The 26,171-nt window shown below is 38.7% G+C and overlaps 1 protein-coding gene and 1 pseudogene across 5 annotated transcripts in view; one reads left to right on the top strand and one right to left on the bottom strand.

The window, feature by feature from the left end:
* Nucleotides 1-26,171, bottom strand: part of LOC149024205 (uncharacterized) — a 72,609-nt gene that overhangs the window by 27,638 nt on the left and 18,800 nt on the right. For 4 of the 5 annotated variants that reach the window (XM_089144512.1, XM_089144513.1, XM_089144517.1 and 1 more), the window contains exon 3: nt 20,722-20,896. In XM_089144512.1, coding sequence (XP_089000638.1) covers nt 20,732-20,896 — 165 coding nt within the window. In that variant the 3' untranslated portion in view covers nt 20,722-20,731. Of the gene's footprint in view, nt 1-1,504; nt 3,813-20,721; nt 20,897-26,171 lie in introns of those variants that run through there. The other variant, XM_089144515.1, reaches the window with a different exon arrangement.
* On the top strand, nt 21,003-23,015 carry LOC149024206 (putative carboxylesterase 9; annotated as a pseudogene).

The following is a 26,171-nucleotide window of genomic DNA, read 5'->3' on the forward strand; positions in this document are numbered from 1 at the left end:
TTCCCTTTTATTTTTATTGTTTGCAGATTTTTTTTTCCTACCTTTTATTTATGCGTTGGTTATGTTTGCTTTATTTTTCGTCTTAATTCGATTGCATTAGATGTATGGATTAGGATTGTTCGTTTAGTTTAATTAATTAGTTAACAAATTTGAATCATTCCACTCTCGTATTACCATTAAGAAGATGAATTCTAAGCGGCATATCTCCCTGATATCAACCCGTTAGCTACACGATAATGTGCGCTTGCGGTAATTTAATTTCACAAACACCTATCTATAATGGAGTCAGAGTATGTTGCTATTTAGCAAAGATGTACGATGCCATTTTACTTAATGGTTTCTCACAAAGACTTGTAATAGCTGATCAATGAGCAATAGAGTGCTAATGCACTAAGAAAACATAGTAGTATTGGCTTTTATATGAGACCCAAAATTCTATGGGAAGGCCAAATGCATTGATATGATTACATTAAGGATATGGTTGCTCAAGTATGAAGTGGTCCTAAAGTATATCTCCACTAGCAACGTATTGGCTAAACCTTTGATGAAGTCCATCGTTAGAGATGTTTTTCCCTATTCACATAAAGAACATTGGATTGAGGATTAGAAACATAAATTCCTCATTAGTCACTTTTTATGGATGGACATTTATTTGTTTCACTTCTTTGGCCTTGATGGCCCTAACCTACTTTGTCCAACCTTCGGGCCTAGGCTCAAGATTTCAACCTTGAAGGTAGGTCAAGGCTAGAATATTCTAACCCTAAATTTTAGGGCCAGGGCGCCTAGGATTAGTGTTTGTCGTGCTTGACCCATCTCGACCCATCCCTAATTTCAACATTGACAAGAACCTTGATTTTTGTGTTAAGACAACAATATAGATTTATAAATTGTTTTAATGTTTATGGGGAAGAAAATAATATAGATTTTAAGTTGTTTTATATCTTTATGCATTTTCTTCTCAGTTCATCTTTTTTTCTTTTCTTTTCTTTCTTCTTCTTTTTATTTTTTTTATTATTATTATTTTTTTTGCATTAAATTTCATAGCATTTTAAAAAATCTATTGCTTTTTATTTTTATCTTTATATAATCAAATAATTCAAACTTCTTAACAATAGGTTAGACTATAATATTTTTTTTGTTGTTTATATAATTGAGATATTATTGATAGAAAACTTATCAAGGATATTGGAAATCATTTTGTTTATTTATTTATCACTTTAGATTTAACAAAAAGTTAGATTATGGAAGTTCTATTCTTTTGTACATCTAATAAAAATATTAGAGCAAATTACATGGCAACCCCAAAATTGAGGCATTAAAACACTGACACCTCATTTTATGTTTAAAAAGCACAGAAACCCCAAAATTGGATTTTCATTGAATATATTTGTCTAATTTGTCACTGAAAATCTTTCGGACACTATTTATTAGAGTAATATTTTTGAAAATAAACAGTGATTTAACTGTTTTCAGTGATAAATTTGACGAATATATCCACTAAAAATCCACTTTTGGGGTTTCTGTGATTTTTAAACATAAAATAAGGTGTCAGTGCTTTAAGGCCTCCATTTTGGGATGCCAGTGCAATTTGCTCAAAATATTATCATATCAGGTTTAATAATAATACCTTGAAAAAAATTTCTTTGATCTGTTATTTTAAAATTAATAAGTATAGATTTTGAAAGTGACAATGTTCGATTTCACATCTCATTTTTAACTTAGTTAAGATAATTTTTATATCAGAGTTGCCAGCCAGGATGAGGGCCGATCAAAGAAAAGAACAACGCCAAGGCTAGCCCACCCTATCCTAGCTCAATCAGGGACAATCAGGGCGTGGGGACAAGCTTGACCCTTTGGAGCTTAGGGTCAAGGGCAAAAATTTTAGGCCTTCAATTAAGATCAGGGTGAGAATAAACTTACTTATAAGCATTTAGGGCTCAGATTGGGTTTGAAAATGCCCAGCCTAGCCCATCTCTATTACAACCCTACTAATGTCAAATATATTTAAAGTGATTGTTGCACACATCTAATTATTATAATGTCACCTTGCATCTAATTGACCCATTCACATGGGTAATTTGCTTTGACACTTGTGGATAGTGAACAAGATAAGCCTATGAATTTGTAAGGCTTTAGGGAGCTTTTCGAACCAATTAAGGGTGCCATGGTAAGGAATAAGATGACAACTCTTTGGTCGAACATTATATCACCACATTTTCCTGTAAAATGTGTTATAACTAAATGTAAATATTTACAATTGGTCATTGAGCAATTGATTGTAAAAGAATCAAGTTAAGCGCTTTAAGTAGCGACTGAACGAAAACTCATATAGTGTTATTTTTGTAGTGACATGCCCATCTCAATGCGAGTTGTGTCATAGCATACACCTCTGTTGCATGTGTTGAAGTTGACCAATCATGAGAGAAACAAAATGGATTCATACTCCGTTCTGTGTGCTAAGGGTGTAAATGAATAACCGAAATCCACTTCCGAATTTGCATTTGCATCCGTTTAGCGGTATCCAAATCCATCCGATTACTAATAGGATGCAGATATAGTATACCCATGTCTTACCGATTATTATCCATCCGATAAAATTATCCGATTAAGTTACTTATTTAGATTTATTTTTCTTGATTTTATAATTTTTTTTACTTGAGATATGTGACTATTTTTATAGATTTTTTACTAAAATAACTACCAAAGTTTGTTCCTTAGGATCAAGGATGATGCGATCTCGCAAGGCAAGACTGATAAAGCAATTGGGGATGATCCAAATGGCATGATGACTTTGAAAAAACTCTTCATCCCATACCCTTCAATGTTATGGCTCATTGCTCCGGTGACTTGTCAATTAAACAAAGTCATGAGTATATCATATGAAATTAGTTCACACTGTTCATTATGAGGGAGAGTGTAGAGCTGTGTAGAGCTGGGCATAGTTGAATTGTTTACGACATAATGAGATAATTGTGAGTGATGTGTCATATTGGTTAGATAGAGACTTGATATAGTGTTCACTGCAGATGCATCTCAAAAAGCCACACGTTCCATTTCCGCATTGAAATTATTCAAATTGATGAGAGCATTTAATTTAGATAGTTCCACCGCCTTATAGCGAGCAAGAGATGTTAATCGTAGTGGGCGTCGAACCTACTACATTTTACACCTAAGGTGGCAGCAAAACAGTCAATTATTCCTTGATAACTACACCTTTATTTGGTTGAGTCCAAGTGGGGCTCAAATGTTGCTTTCCCCACTTGGTTGAGTCTAAGTGGGTCTCTTATTAAGCCGTTAGGTTTGAGGGAAAGAACTTAATAAATAGAGGGAAGGAATACAAAATAGATAACTTTGAAAATTCGGAATCCCTCCCTCTCATTGGCTCTCTCTATGACATCTTTCTAGGTAGAAGTGGATCTTAACTTCCACCATTGTGGTTCGTCAATTTGGAACGTACAACATAAAATGGAATGCAAGAATACAAGAAAGTAAATCAAGGGAATGCACAGAAGCACATCCTTTGTCTAGGTATATATGATCTTAAACCCACCTTTGTATATATTGTTTAACAGCTCTTTTCTTCATTATTCTCTCTCATCCATTTATGTTCTAGCATAGAACCAGCAGAAATATATACTTTTTCAAATGAATTTCAAAAACAAATCAACTCAAAACTCTCACACCATCTCATCCCTTCCTACAGCAACTTTATATCAAAACCCTCCCGCCATCTCATCCATTCCAGCAGCAACTTCAACTGAGACTTCACCGAAGCCTTCCTTACCATTCCCAATTTCCCATTCCATTAGAATCTGTTTCACAAAATTCAATAAATAAATAAGGAAAACCCATTGTCTAATCCGTCAACAACCTTCAACACCCTTCCTTACTTTTCTCTTAATCTAACTCCCCTTTCTCACGAAATTCCCAAGAAAAAAGGGGGAAAAAAATTTTTAAAAGTAGAGAAAAGAAGAGAGAAATACCCCCCCGCCCCCGCCCCCTTTAAAAAGAAAAAGGTCAAGTGATGGGGAAATAAAAAAGCAGGGCACAACACTCCAAGCTGCTAGTTTGGACTTTGCCTGATGTGAACCAGATTCTAGGATGTTGCCCTAGACTTAGGCTCACTCCAGGTTCCTCTTTCAGGGAACCAGTAGTTTTCTAAGACAGTATGTGCTTGTAATAGGAGATCCCTTAGACGAATTAGGGTTGACAAAAGTTAGGATTAGGTCTTGGAGGTTTCGGCCAGGCTTAGGACCAAAGGGTTTGGGTTTTGCAGTTGGTTACTATGCTGTAATTGCAGTCTTAGACCTAGGAATAGGTTTAGGTTTGAGTATAAGGCTTTTAGGATTGACGATGAATGGAATCAGGATTTGGCTCCTGTACTATAATTCCGAAATTGTGAATATCGGTTATGGCTTAAGGAATGATAACTTGGGGTTTAGGTTGGGTTCAGGAAGGGGCTGGCGTAGGTGTTCTGTAGTTTCGGGTTAATCCTAATATGTTTAGGCCAGTCCTTGAATTAGGTTAGCTTTGAAGAGTCCTACTGGAGTTAGGATTCTTGGAAGTCAGTGGGGCTAGGATCGAGTGCAGCTAAGGGATTGGGAAAGCTAATCCTAAAAGGATGAATGTATTGAAGTTGGGCTTGGAAGATGTGTTCTAGGTTTAGGTAAATTCCTGGTTTTCTAGCTTTACTAAGCTGCCGCAGGTTAGAGAAAAAGAAAAGAGGGAGAATGGGGAAGGGTTGTACCTAAGATTTAGGGTTAAGGGACGGTAGGGGATGAACTAGAATCGAAAGGGAATGGATTCTAAGGGTCCCAAAGGAATCTGAGTGGGGCAGGGGATGTCAGCGATTGAGGGGAAGAGTGGGGGAGGCTTGCAGGTAGGTTAGCAGAGGACAGAAAAGGCTAGGGTTGATGGTCACTTGGATATGGTTAATGGTTGTTCCACTTGAAGAAGAATGGCTGAACTTGAAGACGTACTCTCCAATCCGTCGTATACCTCTCAAGGAAGCCCACAACTTTGTTTCATCCAGACTTAAAAATTTTATTCAATTCAACTTGCGTTGGGCTTTATTTATGGCCTCAAAAAGAAAGAAACTAATTCTCAAACTAAGAAGCCTGCTGACTTCAAACTGATTTCATAACTCTAATTAGGACTCTGCCTTGACTTTCAACATCTCACATAAACAACGACTCTATCATAAGTTACTCTAAATTGATCCAATTATTAGGATTCTAAGAGTTGATATGGAGTCGTAGATTCAAACTAGGGGATTCCAACACAATCAGGAATCCTACCTAGTGAATGACTCTACAATAAAACATACAATAATCAACCAAATAAGAAAATAAAAATAAATCTAGGGTCCTAACAATTAATTGAACTCAACGGGGACTTGACCAAAGACACATAAAATTTACCAAAATACCCCTATACTTAGATGAAATTATTGTGGTTGCTGGTAGGGTCATAGGTTGTTGGTAAACCTTTTGGGCCCTCATTGCGTGGTCTTGGATTTAGTTTACATCACCGCCACAAGCAAACAAATCTATTGTGTGCCCTGGAATCCTACATCAATCAGGATTTCATGCAATTCCTTATTGAAGTCAAAGCTCTAATTGAACTCTCACCGTCTCCACTCAGGTTGTCGATTTTTCACAAAGCTTATGCCAATTTGTTTATAGTATCTACTCAGGTATTCCGGTGGAATAAGCCAAGTTGATAACAATAAGTTATGGAAACTCTCTTGGGTTCTAATATTAGACACCCTCCCCCCCCCCCCCTCCCCTTCCACCCCCACATTGTGTTCTTTAAAGTCATTCTTTTTATACTGCAACCCTCATCTTTAATTTTTGTTTCCTTTACATCTCTCTTTTTCTATTACCCAAGACACCCACTGTTATATTTTTATTTTATTCTACATTTTAATTAAACATAAATTTCCAGTTTGTCCCTCCACAAGCATTGCCTAAAATTCCTAATTACATTCCCCAAATTAACATACTGCTACCCAAAAATTTATTTACCCTTTTTGTCATTCCACCATTGGTAAAATCTTCTTTAAGATGATAACCATGGTAGCCAACAGTAGAATTCCCATAAAGCTGATAAACTGCATTGGCTGACCGCAAACCCATTTTGGATATAGCCAGATGGAGATCATCTCACTTCAGTTTGGGTCTTTGGCTGGTCGTATAATCATTATTTCTATTTTGCGATTAACATGCAACATCAAGCAGTAAATAGCTAGTAGGATTTTTTTTTCTAAATTTGAGCTTCCAAATTAAAGTAGGTTTCACAATCATGTTGGGTTTATTTAGGTTTTAAATCTTTGTTTCTACACTAGTTACAACCAGCCAAACCAAGATCGTCTCTGATTCAACCATATCTCAGTCAAAACTCAGACTTTTCCAAGGCAAATCAAACCAAAGTTTCAATACCTGTGTTTTTAAATATTCTTTAATCTTTTTTTTTTTTTGGTACAAGTGGGCTTATTAAGCCGGGGGATAGGGATATTAATATTGCCTCAACAAGAGTCGAACCCATGACCTCTTCACTAAGAGGTGTTGGTTTCACCACTAGAACAGCTCTGCATTGGCAAATCTTCTTTATTCTTATTTCTTGCAAATCTTAGTCAGTTTCGACCAAGATTGAGTACCACACTTGCGACTTTTGACTTACAAGTACAACTTAGATTGAATAGCATGCAATTCTTGAGTTATACTTTTGAGTAGGCCAATCAACCTATGTGGCTAGGTATGTGCAACAATCTTGTTTCCCCAGCCTTATTCTTATGCGATTTCTTCCCTCTCCGTTGACCCTCTGATTCCTCTCAAGTTTCCCCTCTTTTCATAACTGTTGGCCCTGCACCAAATTGGTTTCAAGGCGGAAGGACCCATCTCCCTCATCTCTTCACAAAACCTTTTCCTGACACTGTTATAGGGCAATAACGGTACACCTTCCCTCTTTAATCCCTTCCACTACGGGGGAAAAAAATCAACAACAATAACAAAAAACCTCTGTAGAAGAAATAGAAATAAAAAGCCATCCCTACCCCTACTAACCCATCCCCAACCAGAGAAGTTCTTCCTCTATCTCCACCATTTTCCAACATTACCCCCTCCCTTATGTGTTGGTAACTTTTAGGCTTCAGTCCTTAAGTTTTCCTTTTTCCTTTTTTCTGGACTAGAATTACCAATCCCCTCCAGTGTTTGTTATATCTTGAACTTGTTTCCCTGTCTACTCTTCCTATTCATTATACTCTCTTGGGTGAACTTATCGTAATTATGATAATGCCATCTTATTATAATTTTCACTTCATCAACGAACTAGCCACCATTACCATCAATCCACTACGTCATAGTGGTTGACCAATCTGAATCACTTCTTTGAATTAGCAATAGGTTCAGTGAATTGCAGAAAAGACTTTCTAACAAGAAGATCAGGAACTTGCTGAATGTAATAAAACCTTCTATGATATGATGTCAACACTATACAATCTACATAAAGGCAGATCAGAGATTGATAAGAGGGTGGATAATGAAAGGAAAGATCAAACTGAAGTACATAAAGATCAAACTGAAGTACATAACCCTCTCAAGATTGCACTTGGAGAATTGATTGACTGTCTGATGACAGTTGTGGAACCTACAATCAGATTCTAACTCATGATCATGTCATTTTTAATGACCATCAGAAGATCCTGATCGTTGATCACAAGATGTTCAAGATCGCTATCCCAACAAAAATTGACAGTTGTGCACGCCTATCAAATGGTACTGTTTGTCATGGTCTGCAAAAGTTGTGGGCATGGTCATCAAAGCATCTGCCTAGAGCCTAGGCCCATTTCTAGGGTCAAGCATACCTACTATCGCCTTGTAACCTTGCTTGTTTTTGCCCTGGTTATTGTTGTCCTCCATCACCTCGCCTCGCCTCGCCTCGCCACCTTGACAATTATGGGTTGTGGGTGAATGTTCCTAACAACGGGGAATCGATGAAGATTAAGTGCTCTCGGATAGCCCCATGATTGACTTGGTGAAAATATTCCTAGAAGAACTGTGGGGGCCCACGATCAGACTGCAAGGAGGATTCAGGATTTCAGTTTAGTTTCTACTTTTATGATTGCCTTTAGCAGTTATAAATTCATTACTTTCTTGAAGTTTCTAATTTCAGTAACTTCCTATTTCATTGTCACTACTTGCTAATGCAGAACAGGATTGAAAGGTCACCCATTTCCAAAACCAGGATCCGGAAACAACGAAAAGGTTTCTACTCAATTGCTTAAGGCAGGGTGTCTTGATAGGTGAAGAGTTAGGCCAGGGTTGGGCTACAGGGGAAGCAAACAAGTTCAAGATAGTAGCAAGATCAAGTAAGATGAAAGCATGAAATTATATCAGTTCTGCAGCAGGTCAAAGTGCTACTTTAAAACAGAGGCTAAACTCTGGGGTGAAAGGGTTTTTCAGGAGACATCTTGTGGATGACAATCTGCAAGTCAGATGCGGGTGAAAGTGAAATCAAGGGGGCTCTAGGAAGGGAAGAGGAATGCTTAAAATATGGGAGAAGTCAAGTCCGGATCATGCAGGAGACTGTGAATGAAACTATGTTGGTTTAAGAAATAGAAACCAACCAAGGAATTACAAGAGGATGCAGCAGTAGATTGTTCAATTGCAGGGATGAGTCTTCTAATGGCTTATGAGGTTAAGATAATGAAGAACAGGAAATACAAGGGACCATCAGGACTTCTTGGTGCAAAGAATCAGCAGGATCCACACTGGCTCCTTGTCCAACAATTAAACACTAAGGAATAAGATGCCTAGGGAGAAAAGCCCCCTTGTTTTAAGATTTGAGAAAATCCTGACTCATGTCAGAGAGACATAGAAGAGCCTTCATTTATACAAATAACTTGCAAAAAATAAAACAGATCTTCCCAATGTGGGAATATTATAAAGAGAATAATAAAACATCCTAAGAAGACAATTCTTCCCTAATTATAATTAATATTACTGCTGCAGCCTTACAACAATCCCCCCGGGGGGGGGGGGGGGGTTTTTTTTCCCCCCAACCCCCCCATTTTTTTTGTTGGCCCCGCCCCCCCGTGTTCACGTGTCGGCGATATATCGCCGACACGGGCGATATATCGCCCTGTCGCTGGGGGGCGACACGACTCCCCCCAGCGACACGACATTCACCATATGTCGGCGATATATCGCCGACAAGTCGCTAAATTTGCCATATATAAACTGTATTTCGTTTGTTTTTCGCCGATTTTTCGTTCGTTTTTTGCCAAGGTGACATAGGGCCTCTAAAGCTCCGGGGGCGGCCCCCCCCCGCCCACTCACCGGGGAGCGGGACCCCCGTGTCCGTCGGCAACAATATGTGAAGCATGAGCCATACTCAACATAATTGTATAATGAATTGTAAACTTTAGTACATCTCTTTACTAATTGTGTTAGTGTATTTGTGTTCTCTTTGCATATTTACATTAGTTTATATGAATTTTCCAAACTTCCAGTTTTGCCCGCATATAGCCGGACATGTGCCAATTATAAACTTTAGGTTAGGTGATGTTTTAGGTCAAAATAACACTCCCAATGTGTTTATTGGCCTCAAATTAGGTTACACGTCAAATTTCAGGTCAAAATGACCTGAAATACCCTTCGAAATAGGGGTTCGATTTTTCATCGAACCCCTACCAAAAGTCGGTCGACTTTCGGCGACATGGGTCGACATTTCGAACTTTGCCTGGTACTCAAAACTCTTTATAACCACATCAGCCTGCTGATTGTCAGCAATAACAAAAGTGATAAGAATCAGTCAAACTTTCTTTGATAAAATGTCTGTCAATCTCCACAATCCTGTCATGATGTACTAGATTGTGAGCTATGTTGATTGCTGATTTGCTATCTGAATACAATAGTATAAGAATATCTGAATCTGATCCAAGCTCTTGAAGCAGCCACTTCAGCCATAGTACCTCACAAATACCCTAAGCAATTGCCCTAAATTCGGCTTTTGCACTAGACCTTGCAACCATTGCTTGTCTCTTGCTTCTACAAGCCACCAAGTCGCCTCCTACTTATAGTATCCCGAGGTAGATCTCCAATCATCAAGACAGCCTACCCAGTTTGCATCTATGCATGCCTCAATTTTAAATTGTCCATGAGCCAAAACTAGGATTCCTTTTCCTAAAGTAGCCTTCAAATACCTTAAGATCCGGTATACTGCGGCCAAGTATGAGAAGTAGGGATCATCCATATATACTGGCTAACAAAATTAACTACAAATGTGATATCTGGTCTAGTATAAGACAAATATATAAACTTCCCCACCAACTTTTGATAGCTTGTCTTGCCCATTGGTCTTCCTTCTTTTGACTTCAAGTGTAGATTAGACTCAATAGAAGTCTCTACTGCCTTACACCCTAACATTCCAGTTTCCTCCAGTAGGTCCAGCGTATACTTCCTTTGAGAGAGGGCAACACCACTTCCCAATATGCCAATTCTAGTCCTAGGAAGTACCTAAGCTTCCCCATGTCCTTAATCTCAAATTTAGTTCCCAGAGAGCTCTTCAAGGCTGCAATCTCCTCCTCACTGGCTAACAATATCATCCGCATAGAATAGAAATATAGTGGTATTGGAATTTTCTCTCTTGATAAACAAGGTATGACGAGCATTACTCTGCTTGTAGCCATTAGAAATTACGGCATTATGAAATCTCCCAAACCAAGCCCCTTAGTGATTGCTTAAGACCATACAAAGCACTTTTTAACTTACACAGTTTCCCATGCGTCTCAGTGGTAGCATATCCAGATGACATATCCATGTATACCTCCTCTTGAAGTTATGCATGGAGGAAAGCATTCTTCACATCTAGATGTTGCACGCTTCATCCCTTATTCACTGCACATAAGAGAATAGCCCAAATTGTATTCATCTTGACAATTGGGCAAATGTTTCCTAATAGTCTATCCCATAGATCTGAGTGAAGCCCTTGGCCACCAATCTTGCCTTGTATCTATCCACAGTCCCATCTGCCTTGTGCTTGATCACAAAACATATTTGCACCCAACAATCCACTTTCCTAAAGGCAAAAACACCAATTCCCATGTCCTTTTTTTTCTTTCCAGAGCTCCCATATCCTCATCCATTGCTTCCTTCCAATTTAAAAGAGACAATGTTCCATGCCATGGGTGAGGAATAGAAGTAAAGCACAAAAAGGAAACAAAGCTTTAAAATTCAAGAGATAAGGACTATTATGAAACAAAATTGGAAATACGATATTTGGTGCATGTGCATAGCTACTTTCTTAATGCAATTGTAAGTCCAAAGTAGGATTAAGAGACAGTTCAGAAACAGACCCACGAAGAACTATTACCTCAACGTTAGGAGCAGGAGCTTCCGACTGGCTCAATACAGAAGGGAGATCTTCTCTCATAAATTACCTTTGATAAGTCTTCCGAGGTCATTGCCCCCCCCCCCAGCACATCAATAATCTAATCACCAGCTCTTTTTGGCCGGTCACTCCATCTTCCAAGAAAGGATCATCAACAGGAATCTCAGGAGAAATATCTAAGGAGGAAAAATGACCAAAACCTCTTCACTAATACTCCCCTTGAAGAGGTGTAGGAGAAAAGAAGGGAACTTGCTCTTGAAACACAACATCCATAAAGACAAAGAAACAACGAGAAGTAGATTGATAATATTTATAGTCTTTCGGAGTAGTTGGGTAACCGAGGAAAATACACGGTGACCCACGCGGATCTAACTTACCATGAAGATGGTGGTTCCGAGCTAAAGCAACACACCTTTAAACCTTTGGTGGTACAGTAAAAGTTATTGTCCGCAAAACTCGAGATGGCATTTCGTTAATCAAATAGGCTGCAATAAGGATTGCATCCTCCCAAAATTGAGGAGGCACATATATAGTAAACATCAAGGAACATGTCTATTTTTGCGTTCGACAACCCCACTTTGAGGAGGGGTGTCGACACAACTGGTATGGTGTATAATGCCATGGTTAACTAAATAAGCAAACGCCCCACCCAAATACTCAGTCCCATTAGCAGTACACAGAATTTTTATAGTGGCCTCAATTTGTGTATGAACCATTTTATGAAAAATTTGGAAACACAAAAAAACATCAATTTTTTTGTGAAGTAGACACATGGTTCTAATGCAACAATCAACGAAGTCAACAAACCACCTATGGCCACATAAATAAAAACAATCCAAAATGGACCCCACATAAAAGTAAATACTAGCAAAAGGAACAATGTTGCGATTATTTCAAACTGGGTAAACATGTCTAGTCTGCTTAGCTAAAACAAAAAATTCAATATTCAAATTACATTTGACCAAATTAGGAAAAAACTAAGATAAAATAGGTAAGGTAATGTGGCCTAATCTACAATGCCACTACAACAAAGTAAAAAGTGCAGGATAAGTGAAACCAAAGGTTGTAGAAAAAGCTTATGGAGACCTATCCAGTAGATAGAGCCCCCTTGATGTCTACCACTAACAATTATATGCCCCATATCTAGGTCCTGAAACACATAGTGAGAAGGAAAAAAAGGTTATTTGCAATTTATATCAAGGGTGCAGAAAAAAAATTCGAGGGAAACTCAAGTTTTGACCAGGTGAAAATGGAAAACCTAGGTGGGAAATTGAGAAATTTTGAGGAAACTTAGGACTTTTTTGTGCAAGTTTTGATATGAAGTTTCGACAAGTTTTAGGAAGTATTTTAGGGTGGGACTGCATTTAAGCTAATTAGAGTATAAAGAACACATTGGCTGTATTTTGCTAAAAAATTCAATGTAGATATGTCGTTCAATGTACATGACATCAATGTAGAGTTTGTCCGAGAAGTACACTATAAATTTAACTACTTAAGTACATAACATTCAATATATAATTTCTAACTTCAAAACATCAAATACAAAGTAATTGACAATAAAAGAAAAGTACAACTAAGTGCCAAGAGGTGTGCCTCGGTGGATCCATCTTGTGAGCTGAGTAGTACTATGCCTGTAACATCCTCTCCTCCAACCAACAAACATAGATATCCCATGACATTTTATACCTATGGTTGTCAAGGTAATCGACAACTGTAACTTTATAAGTCTGGTCATCAATATGTCTAAGATAACAAGTCTGAGGGAATACGCAATTTGGATAGGGAAGTTCTGATGGAGGGGGTATTTGTCGTGGTATTTGGGGAAACATGAAAGAAATAAAAAATAAAAAAATTGAAAATTTGGGAAAGCTACGGAACTTGCAGGAAAAAGTCTCAGGTTTCCACGAAATTTGAGAATTTTTTTTTCTCATAAACCAGCTGATCCAACTGAGTTGAACCAAGTTTCAACAAGATTCAAGGTTTCGACAAGTTTCAACAAAATTTCAACGATTTCGATCGAAACTTGGTCTTTTTTTCAATCCCCTAGTTTTTCATTTGAGGTTCCCAAAATGGAAAATTTTGCAAGTTTCAACCGAAATTTGTTCTATGATCACGGGTAAGACTACTAAACTACTAAAACACAATAGATTAACAAAAATTTGGGAACATACAAAACACAGGATAATGCAAATTAAAGTGAACTAATAATAGATCCCTTTCCATAGATAGGAGAAAAAGACCCATCAACAGTTTGAAAAACCTGAGTCAAGGGAACAAAAGAATAAGCATGAACCAAAAATGAAGAGCCAATCTATGGTCGGTCGCCCCAACGTCAATTATTGAAGAAGGATAAGCCCAATTGACACTATGACAACCAAAAATGTGTGTGGTATGATTGTGTATCTGAAAGGGGAACTATGGCGGAAACTACACTCGCACTAGGAGTTGGTGTAGAAGGGGCCACGTCAAGCCTAGTCATCAACTGGCAAAGGTGTTGGAGCTCGTTAGAGTACTTAAGATGTCAAAATTAACTTGATGGGAAAATGTTTGGTTTTCTCCTTGGTTAGCATTCCTTCCTCCTACACAGGAATTTGCTAGACGACTATACAAGTTGCAACATTTGTCCTTGGTAAGACACTCTCAACCACAATACTCACATTTAATTGGTGTGCAAGAAGAGTCACTTGTACGGTTCTGATTACTACCTGTACCAGCCACCAACGCAAATCTGGCAGATGTCTGAGTATGCACCAAAGTTGTCATGCGATTCTCCTCAATGTCCCATAGAATAAACTTGCTCCAAAGATGCAAAAGGTTCCTATGAAAGAATTTGAGCATGGATTTGATCATACTAAATATTGAGGCCCACCAAAAAATCATATATTCAAAGCTTGTTCTCCCACTTCTAATAAAAAGAGACAATAGCAGGAAAGAATGGAGTAAAAGGCCTATAAAAGTCAAGGCTCTGATAATATCCTCGAGTATTATAATACTGGAGAGCTCCTTTTGTTGCAACAAATGACTTTTCCGTTAAATTTCAAAACCTTGCACATCATTTCGAACCTTTGAATAAGTCTCATTGGTAACTTCCCAAATAGTAGAAACATAGTTGTTAAAGGTGTCGCCTAGGCGTCCGGGCAACTTCGAAGCGCCTCAAATTGGTGTCGACTTATTTTAGGCAATAAGGCGGCCGCCTTGGGGTATGAAGCATCACCTGAGGCACCTCGAACGCCTTATACACCAAGGCGTCCGCATTTTTTTTTTTTTAAAGAAAGATGCCAAATTGAACGTATATATTGAATTACTTAATAGATTCCGATTGTAAAGTATCTATTGGTTGAACCTATATGCATATTTATAATGACGCTACATGTGATCAAATGTTAAAATAAAAAAAAAATAAAAAACAAACAAAATTGAAAGAGAATAACGAATCAAGCCCTTGACACGAGTCTCACACTTACTCCAATCCCTAATCTCTTTCTCTCTTCCTCTCTTCCTCTCTTCTTCTCCTCCATTCCTGTGACAACACTCCAGCAAGCAGCGGCCAGTGAGCTGGCGACAGGCAACTTCTTCTCTTCCTTTCTTCCCGCGACAACACTCCGGCAAGTGCAACGACAGGCAACGAGCAGCAGCAATTAAGTTCTTCCACTTCCTCCAGCTTCTTTCTTCTTCTTTTTCCCTTTTTTTTTTTTAATTCTAAATAGGTTTGTACAAACCATTTGTAGGGCCAATGGTGTGAACTTCTAGCGGCTCTTCGGCGAAGGGAATAACGTCCCTCGAACCATCTCAAGTTGCAGCAGCATTCCAATAGCTGCTTCTACTCTCCGGAGACTTCTTCTTCCTTTTCCCTTTATTCTTCTTCTAAAAAATTATGGTACAAACCAGTTGCAGCAGCAGCAGCAGCAGCAGCAGCAGTGCGGCACTCCGAATAACATCACTCGAACCATCTCAAGTTGCAGCGGCACTCCAGCAGGTACTTCCCCTCTCCGGCGACTTCTTTTTCCTTTTTTTCCCCCTAAAAAATCTGTTTATCTGTTTGTTCACCGTCTTCTCAGGTGATGGGCAACAGTATGCCTCATCTTCCTTTCTTTCTTTTTTTTATTAACTCTGTTCTGTTATCTATTTTCTATAACTCAGAATATTGCCATTGGTTTCCGCATTTGATAAGGCTTCCTTCCCTGAGATTCATTTCTGTTCTAATTCCGTCCATTTATGTTAAACTTCCCCTATTTCGGTATTTCCCCATGATTTGACTTAAATTTATAATCTTTAAATCTAGAAGCCTACATCTCATTTTGAAATCTCTGATTCCGGCCATTCTCTTTGTTTATTTTCTCCAGCCAGGTGGATTCTCTAAGCTTATTTCTTTTAGACAGGAAACATATTATACATGTATTTCTGTGGGTATGCAATTAATAAAAAAATAAAAAAATAATAAGATCCAAACTAAGGGTTGTTTTGTTTATCCTTTATCAGAATTGATTATGGTTATTTAGTTTGTTTAATTGGTTTTGTGGTATCAGTATTATTATTGTTTTTACTTTTGGTTGATTATTTGTATATTTTTATGTTTTTTATTTGTAGATATTTTTGGGTTATTTTCAATGGCCAACTGATAATCCAGCAGTTCTAGCAGCTAGGGGTGAAGCTACTTGTGATCCCTCAAAAGACCCAAAGAGAAAGGCCAAGTCAAATGACCAAGGGCGGAAGTATGGGTATTGGCCAGATGTAGCTGATAGGAATACATTCAGGTGCCGTTTGTGCAACAAAGACCTTAAAGGAGGAATTACAAGATTGAAGCAACATCTAGTGGGTGGATATGGAGATGTTGTGAAGTGCCCCAAGATCACTGCAGCAATTGCCCATGAGATGAATGCAGTGTTGTTGAAAAATGAAAGGAGGACAGTTGTTACTGATTGGGATAATGAGAAGTATGATGATATTCAACAAATAATTGGAGAAAAACATCCTACTCCTACCTCAACTAAAGGAGGGAAATTACCTAGTGTTGGGTCTGAGGTGTGCTCTAAGAAATCAAGCTCTGGGACAAGATCAAAGAGATTGAAAAGTGCCCTCAATAAGGCACTAGTAAGGGGTCCTAAAGATATGCATGTTAGACGCACTCCTGAAGAAGTTGTTGATGGAAGGAGGGCAAAGGGTGCTACTCAAACAACAATCTTGAATAGAATGAGATCCGCGGAAGAACAGAAGCCAGTGGATAACCACATCGCTCATTGGATGTATCAGTGCGGCATTCCATTCAATGCAATTAAAGCTAAAAGCTTTGAGGTGATGATCAAGTCTGTTGCACAATATGGTTTTAGGTATAAACCCCCAACTTACCATGAAGTCAGGGTGCCTTTATTGAAGAATGCGAAAGAAAGAACGATGAACATGATGAAAAGTTATGAAAAGGTATTGGAAGATGTATGGATGCACACCCATGTATGATGGGTAGACTAACAAAAAGGGTAGGCACCTCATCAATTTTCTTGTCAATTGTCCAGAGGGAACATTCTTCCTTGGTTCTATGGATGCATCCAACCATGTGCAAGATGCAAAAATGCTTTTTCAATTGTTGGATAACAAAGTTAAGGAAATTGGGGAAGAGCATGTAGATCAAGTGGTGATTGATAATGCCTCAAATTACAAAGCAGCAGGGGCACTATTAATGAAGAAGAGGACTACATTATATTGGACTCCCTATGAAGCCCACAGTCTTAATTTGATGCTAGAGGACGTTGAGAATTTAAAACAATATAAGAAGGTGATAATTTAGGGGAAGAAAATAACCACTTTCATTTATAGGCACACAAGATTGCTAGAGGCCTTGAGACAGAAAAAAAATGGCAGGGATCTTGTGAGGGCTGCAGTGACTAGATTTGCCACTTTATTTTTGACACTGCAAAGTTTATTGAAACACAAGGATGACTTAAAGCACTTATTCATTTTTGAGGAGTGGACAAAATTCAATTTATCCAAGACAGAAGCAGGGAAGAAAGTAGCTGAAACAACATTTTCTACAACATTTTGGCATGTTGTGGAAAATTGCATTAGAGCATCACAACCTCCTATGATTGTATTGAGGATTGTAGATGTTGATGAAAGACCCGCATTGCCTAAAGTGTTTGTAGATATGCAAGAGGCTAAAAGAAGAGTAAAGGACAATAGAAAACTCCCTTTGCTTTCTTTCTGCTATTTTTTCCTTTTCTTATACCCATAGATATATTAAAATAAGAAAAAGGGTCCAATTCTTCTCAAAGGGTAACCGGGTTCCTTCCTACCCATGTGCGACGGGGTCCACTTCTTCGTCATCGGGTCTCGTAAAAGTGGAATGAATAGACAGGCAAGCGACGTGGATGGCACAAAATAGGAATTTTGCTTGGGTGCTAGACAGAAAAGCAGACCAAAGAGTCTCCTCACTGTGGACTTCTCAGCTGGAGCCTAGCCATTTCTTCTGCCAAAATATTCATTTCTAACGATCAAACTAATAAACCCTAAAATGAAATGTGATTGACATTTATCCAACACATATTTTCGAGTCCAGTCCAGATTCCTCTGCAGCATTCAAGTGAATAGTCATCTATAGCATTTGCTTTCAATGAGCGTCCACGTCTTCTCTATAAATTTTCAACCAGTGAATTATAATATGTTTAAATTAACTTAATTAGTTTAATTCTTCAATCAAACCAAACCCAAAATAATTCAAAATTGGGCCCAAAATAGATGCTAGACCCAACCTATAAAGACTCAAACATAAAATTTTAAAAAAATCAATAGCAAACTACTACCCAACCCACTAAGACTAAGGAAAATATCATGACAAACTGTCTATGAGCAATGCTTCTCATTGAACCATAAGATCTTAGCAATCCGATAACCTCTGAACTCGTCGTCCATCCATATAGCTGTTGTTGTGGGATGATCTCTACGTCCGCGTCGCCGGTAAACTCGGAACTGCCCACTGATGTCCTCATCAAGTCGCTTACAAAGAGAATGGGTATATGAGCCTAGGCATCTAGATTTAAAGATTCAAAATTTAAATTAAATCATGGGGAAATAGGGAAAGTATAAAGTAAATGGTCGGAATCAGATCAAAAATGAATCTCAAGGAAGGAAGTATGCATTCATGGCTCAATTAGTCATTGGCAGCCTTGAATTGTACTGCTGCCTTATCAAAAGCAGAAACCAATGCCAATATTCTGAATTACAGATAATAAAGTAAGAAAGAAAAAAAAAGACTGGAGACATACCATCACTTGAGAAGACGGTGAACAAACAAATTTTTTTAGGGGGGAAAAATAGGAAAATGAGGAAGAAAGAAGTCACCGGATAGAGGAAGCACCTACTAGAGTGCCACTGCAACTTGAGATGTTTCGAGGGATGTTATTCAGAGTGCCACTGCAATTTTAGACTACCAGCTCTGCAACAAGTTTGCACCGAAATAGTTTAGAAGGAAAAAGAATAAGCCGCCTGAGAGTAAAAGAAGCTACCGGAGTGCCGCTGCAACTTGAGATGGTTCGAGTGACGTTATTCTCTTCACCAGAGAGCCACTGCAACTTTAGACCATTGACACTGCAAATGGTTTGTACAAAATTATTTAAAATATAAAAAATAATAAATAAAAAAAAGGAAAAAGAAGAAGAAAGAAGCTAGAGGAAGTAGAAGAACTTACCTGCTTGTCGCTGCAAAGCTGTCGCCTGTCACTAGCACGCTGCACTTGCCGGAGTGTCATCACGAAAAGAAAAGAAGAGAAGAAGAGAGAAAGAGATTAGGGTTTAGAGTTTAGGCTCAAGTCTTGGGCTCGTCTCAAGTCATTATTCTTTTAATTTTTATTTTTTTTTAATTTAAACATTTGAACACATGTAGCGTCATTGTAAATATACATATAGGTTCCAACCAATAGATAATTTACAATCAAAATCTAAAAAGCAATTCAAAAGAAAAAAAGTTGTCGCCCAAGGGTATAAGGCGACACTTCATACCCCAAGGCTTATGGTCTAAAAATAAGGCGAGCGCAATTTAAGGTGCTCCAAAGGTGCCTAGACGCCTAGGCAACGCCTTAACAACTATGCATAGGAGCAAGGGGTGATGGCCCTAGGAGCTCTCACAAGGGGAGGCGAGAGGCCTAGAGCCAATCATAAGTAGATCTAAGTGGTTGCGGCAAGAGTCGATGACCCTAGAAGTGTCACAGGGTGGAAGCAAAACTCCTATGGCTATCGCTGGGTGTTTTGGGGCTAGATGGGAGGTGCGACACCCCTCGGAGAATTGCAAGTGGTGGGTGATGCTCCTAGTCGTTGGATCCGGCAGTGATTCTGAGGGCTAGCAACAGCCCTAAAGGGATCGCAAGTGCTAGGCAATACCTCTATAAGCTATCGCAGGTCAGAGAAGGGGCTAGCAATGGTTTGTGATAGCTGCAATGGCAATGAAAAAGAGAAAGAGAGAAAAGGTGGCAGCAGATAGTGGTGGTCCTACGGTGGTGGTGCTGGTCCAGCAATGGTGGTGGTGGTCATCCTATTTAGGGTTCTCAAATCTGAGGTGTTTCTGACACCATGTTGTAAGATTTGAGAAAATTTGTGACTTTATGTCAAAGAGACAGTAGAGCCTTTATTTATACTAATAACTTGTCAAAATAGAACAGATCTTCCCAATGTGGAATATCACAAAGAGAATCATAAAAGATCCTAACAAGAAAATTCTACCCTTAAATTACTGATATTACTGCTACTACCTTACAACACCATTGCTACTACCTTACAACACCATTGCTGGCAAATACTTACAAAATGTGAACTGATACCACTGATCCTACACTACTATATAGCCAAGCATTTTAGAGTTCACTTTTAACTCGCCCAAATAACACACACATTCAAAGTAGGATGACCTTTCATGAGTCTGTTTTCCCCAATTATCACAACACCATCTTTCCTATTCTCTTGATAACCTTCAAAACATTGTTGAAGCCTAAAGAAACAGTTACCAAATTGGGAGTACTTTATAATAACCCACACAAAGCAGGACAGGTGACCCATGAAATATGTCACTATTATTTTGTAATTTAAGTAAAATCACTATAATGAAGTGTCATATAATGGTGCATCAGATAATTTCCCAATCTAGTCAAAGCCTGCTGACTTTTAATTGTAAAAAGAAAGGGGCAAAAAAATACTACCTGAAACACAGAGATGAAAGAAAAGACACATAAAATCCCAAGCCCAGGCTTCACAAAGCAAATGCAGTTTTATGAGTTCAAGAAGCTTGATCTGGAGATTCATAAATGATGAATAGCATACCTTCCCCAGAGAAAGGATACTATACCCTAACCTGTTTCATTTCATGCTGCAGATACCTTCCTCTCTTCCTCTAGTTGCTGCAGCTCTGCTAGTCTCTGAGCCCATGCTCTTTCCCTTGCCACTGCAGCCATCTTACGCTCCACCCTCTGAAGCCTTTTCTTCTTGTTAGCTTCTTGTAACTGAGCTTTTCGTTTTTTTCTTTCGGACTGTTCATACACAAAAACCAAGTTTCAAGTGAGAAAAAGAGGGGGGAAATATGAACAGGAAGTGCAAATGGAAAATAAATAATTTTATCAAATGAGCAACCAACCAATGGGTGAGAGCATTAAAAAGTTGAGATTGAACAACTCAAATGTCACTACTAGTCATAGTTCAAAATCTCACTGGCGAAATTTTGCAAAATTCAGCCAGGCTGAAATGAGACAGTATCAAAATGAGAAGCACTGCAATACTTCAAAAGTGTTGATTATCTCATTTCAGAAATTCCGGAATTCCAGACATTTAGGGTTGGTACTTCTGAAAATTTACACCTCACAATGGCCAAGCAAAACTGAGAGGAAAGGAAAAAAGGAATAGAATTTCAGCAAAATTTTGTAGTTTTGATTTTTTTTGGTCTTAGCTAGAATGGCCTCTTGAGAAGATGTTAACAGTGGGGTAGTAGCATTGAGAATTTGACACAAGATATCTCATCTACAAACAAATATATTACAAGGTGAAGGCATACTCCATGACTTCGACATTCATAAACTCCTTTTGAAAATAGAGAAATTGTTGCGAGGATACCAGGAAAGCTAGTAGGAACTCTCGATTGAGATTGGCAAAGAGTATTGAATCTTTTGTTAGATTACATTACAAGGTAGAGGACTCAAAACTCTTTGAACATCTATTGGTGGAACACTTAAATGCAAAAAAGAGCTTCAATGTGGGAAAATTTCGAACAAAATAAACTAATTGAGTTATAAACATGGGAGGGTATTCAGTTTCTAAGACTCGAGAAGATACCCAGTTCTTTACTAGCATAAAGTCCACCTACAGCAAAAGGTCCACAAATAATCATTGCATTATTAATAGCATATAAAGACAGTAAATTAACAGAGTGACATACTTGCACCATGAGCAGGTCAGGAGGAAGGAGTTGGAATGTATCATTCCACATTCCTAATAACACATACTCCAAGAATCCACAAAGCCAAGTCTCAGATCTGATCAGGTGCTATGCCCTTGGTATCCCGCACAAACAGCACTCATTGTACCTTTTGAAGTTCAGAAGCAGTTCCTTAAAAAAAGGAATATATCTTCAACATTTGTGCTCTTCGCAAATTTATTTTAGAGAAAATTACATGTTGCATGCTATAGTGGGGCTTAAAATCTGGGTTGCACACTTTGGTGCCCTAAATTATAGATTGCAGACTCTCAAAATTACACGTTGCACTTTTAACATTCCATCCAAAATTCTATTAAGTCATGAGTTAAATGACCATATTAGCCTCATTAGAGTCAAATGACATAACTACCCCCATTTAAACCCTCTCATACCCAACCCTTACATGGGTGAAGGGAGTCTACCGCACCTCGCCCAAGAACTGCCAACTACCGTCGCCGGAAACCATGCCAACCCCAACCCCTCCACAACCTTTGTGTCTAAATGGCTCAAGAATTCAATGTTGCCATTGTCTCTGTCAATTACCGCCTCGCTCCTGATCAACATCTTCCGGCGGCTTACGACAACCTAATGGATTCGATCAGTGGTGCAAAACCAAGATTCCCAATCCACTGGTGAGCCATGGCTAAAGGACTATGTTGATTTCTCAAAGTTCTACCTCATGGGTAGTAGTGCTGGCGCTAACATGATTTACCAAGCGGCACTGCGAATGAGGCGACGAGATTTGAACTTCACTCATTGAAGATTAGTGGGATGATTTTGAATCAGCCCTTCTTCAGTGGGATCAAGAGGACAAAATCGGAGCTGAGAAAGATAGATGATTGGATTGTGCGCTGTCATCGGCAGATCTGTTGTGGGAGTTGTCATTGCCAAGCGGCACCAATCAAGATCACTAGTACTGTAACCCTATGGCAAAAGGGGTATCGGAATCGGAGATAGCGGTGTTGAAGAGCCAAAGGTGGTTGGATTGTTACTGCGCAGAGGATCCAATAGCTGATCGGCAAAAAGAGTTTATGAAAATATTGCAGGAGAGTGGTGTTGAGTTCGTGGCATACTGCGAAGAAAAGGGTTTTCATGCCATGGAGGTGTTTGAACTTGACAAAGCTAAAGGCCTCTTCGATGCCATTAGAGACTCTGTGAACTCTCCCTTTTCAAAGAAGTAGGATTCCATTTCCCTCTGGTGTCTACCCTTCTATGGTATGAACGCCATAGTTGGTCTACAACTCCTTTCTCCTTTTGTTTTCCAACTGTTCCTTTTTTTTTTTTTCCCCCTGCTAAAATGATGGATCTAAATATAAGAGAGAAACGAATACTTTTTTTTTTTTTTTTTTTTTTGAGGTGTGGGGTGTGGGGGGTGGGGATGAATAAATTACCAATACCAAAACCCACAGGAAAACGATCTTTAGCTACCAGACCAGAAAACATTGTAATCAAGGAAAACCGCCTAGGTGATGAGCCACTCTTTTGACATTGAAGATTTCAGCTATTTTATCACCTAGGATCTGTTGCTTTACCGACTTGCGCAGCGTTGCCGCCTAGGCACTAAAGCAGTAATTTTTTCTAACATTTTGTACGTAAACCTCTTTTTTTATTTTTTTTTTCAAAACAACAAATTTTATTCTACCAAAACAATAGTTATTCACTTCGGATTCAGGTTTCATCGGAACAATGTGATCTATTAATTCATTGTTTCAGTCAAAAAAGAGGTAAAAAAAAGCAAACACGTTAAATTCTGATTCGGATTCGAGAATGATTTGTTTACTTGAAGAAAGTCGAGTAAAAAATATTGGATATTTAAGTTGAGGAACAAGGTAATAATTGTATATATTGTAGACCACATCATCGTTATCAAGCCTTGTCCCAACTAAATGAGGTTGGCTACATGGATTCTTGCCTTCCAATTAGATCTGTTTGAGGCCCTGCTAGATATAAGGCCAAAGCTATGCATATCCTTTCTCACCACCTTTCTTAAGGTAATCTTAGGTCTGCTCCTATGATGTAGAATTGAAGACATATTTAAGAAAGAAGAAGTCATTGGATCAGGCCTATCAAAGACCTAAAGTTATCACCCAAATCAGCCCATGACTTTCATGGGCTAGTACTGTTTTAGTGGGTTAAAGTTAGCCCACATATTTTGATCTCCATAGTCTAGACCTAAGCCCAAGTCTAATTTTTGAAAAGTCAATAAACGGGGTTGTGCTTTGAAAATAAAAGAATTCATTGTCAAAGGAGTTAACCTTTGTCAAGAGTTAGGTAGTAGTTGAGTTATTAATAGGTAGGTAGTGTTAGCTAGTGGTTGGATGTTACCATTAATATTTATGTCTCTTTAGAATGTTATATAAAAAGACTTATGTAAGAGGTGAGACACAACTCATCAATTCAAATCAAATGGCTTTGTTAGCATTCCTTCTCTATGGAGAATCCTTGTGTTTGATCAAGGTAGGTTGGTGTTCGATCCAATCGATGCACCTTGCAGTGTGAAGCCCGAGAGTTAAATTGCTATTCTCAATTCCCTCATATTGTCCCTTCAATTTCTTCATCATAGTTCTGCCCTTGTTTTGAAGATCTATTCAACCCATATTGTTATGTTATTATACTTATAATACCACTCTAGTTTCAGCCCTCTTTCATATCTGAATTATGTTTCATCTTAAGTCTATCAAATCTAAAATTGATCCCTATGAAAGGTCCTATTTGGCTACTGTTTTGATCAATCGAATATAGTTCTACATTATTTGGTATCAACCCACATTTCCTACCCGACAAGATAAGGGCAAGGCTCCTATGACTAGTGGCAGCCAAGCACAATGTTTTCATTGTCAAGAGGTTGGACATTATGCTAAATACTGCCCACACCGTCAAAAGATTAATGTTGTTGATGAGATTGAAAAGTCAACAGAGGAAGAAGATCCTAATCTATTCCCATACCCGCTCGATGATGGCGACTATGACGGAGCTGCATGTCATAAGGATGATGATAATAGATGTGATGTTTATGGCATTCATATAGTAAGCTGCATCTTGGTGGCTGAAACCAAAGGAGAGGACTGGCAGCGCAATTGTATCTTCTACAGCCGAATAAAGTCCGGAGATAATACTGCTTTGGTGATAGTTGATAGTGAGAGCTGCGTCAACGTTACCTCAAACACCTTTGCGAAGAAAGCAAACTTGAAGGTGGAGAAGCACCCTCAACCATATCAGGTATCCTTGCTGAATGGGAATAGTCTAGAGGTAAATCAACGGTGTTCCGTACCACTGAAGCTCCATTGATATGAGGAGGAAGAGGTATGGTGTCATGTAATCCCTATGCATCTTACTGATGTTCTGTTTGGTCAACCATAGATGTATGATAACAATGTTATGGTCGGGGGGAAGAAAAATCAGTGTGTATTCAAGTTCAAAGGACTTCACACTGTCCTCCACCCAGTCAATGTCCTAGCTAAAATGCGTCAACGGAGGTCCTTGAGGACCAACCAAAAGGGGACCATTGAAGCACAAAAGTTGTTATCCATATCGCAAAAGAAGTTGTTGGTTGTTCCTCACAAGGAGTTCATTCACACTAGCCATGATACAGGGCTGGTATTGGCTCTTGTTATAAGGTAAGTTACCCCTCCACCTAAGGTGACATTCCCTCCACCCATCAAAGAGTTACTTTCTAATTTTTCTGATGTGGTTCCTGATGAGTTGCCTAATGAGCTACCTACTATTCACGATATTCAACATGCCATTGATTTGGTATCGGGTTCGATGTTACCAAACCTACCGGCTTATCGCCTTAGCCCAACAGAGCACACCAAACTCAAAAGATAGGTGAATGAGTTGCTACATAAAGGACTCATTCAGGAGAGCTTAAGTCCATGTGTTGTACCAGCATTACTCAATCCAAAGAAGGATGGCTCATGGCGCATGTGTGTGGACAGTAGAGCAATCAACAAGATTACAGTCAAGTATAGGTTTCCTATGTCGCGGCTTGATGACATGTTAGACATGCTATCCGAAGGCTAAGATCTTTTCTAAATTGGATCTTAGAAGTGGCTATCATCAGATTTGTATTCAGCCTGAAGACGAGTGGAAGACTGCCTTCAAGACCAAGGATGGACCAATCGAATGGAAAGTTATGCCTTTTGGTTTGACGAATGCACCTAGCACATTCATGAGGGTGATGACATAGGTACTCCATCCTTTTATTGGTCGATTTTGATCGTATACTTTGATGATATATTGATCTACAGCAAGCATCCAGACAATCACATCGATCATCTATGGCAAGTCTTGAGAGTGCTTTGCCATAAGAAGCTATATATCAATCTCAAGAAATG

The sequence above is a fragment of the Hakea prostrata genome, chromosome 2 (assembly GCF_041222555.1).
Source record: "Hakea prostrata isolate BN-2017 chromosome 2, UWA_Hpros_2, whole genome shotgun sequence".
NCBI classification, from domain to species: Eukaryota; Viridiplantae; Streptophyta; class Magnoliopsida; order Proteales; family Proteaceae; genus Hakea; species Hakea prostrata.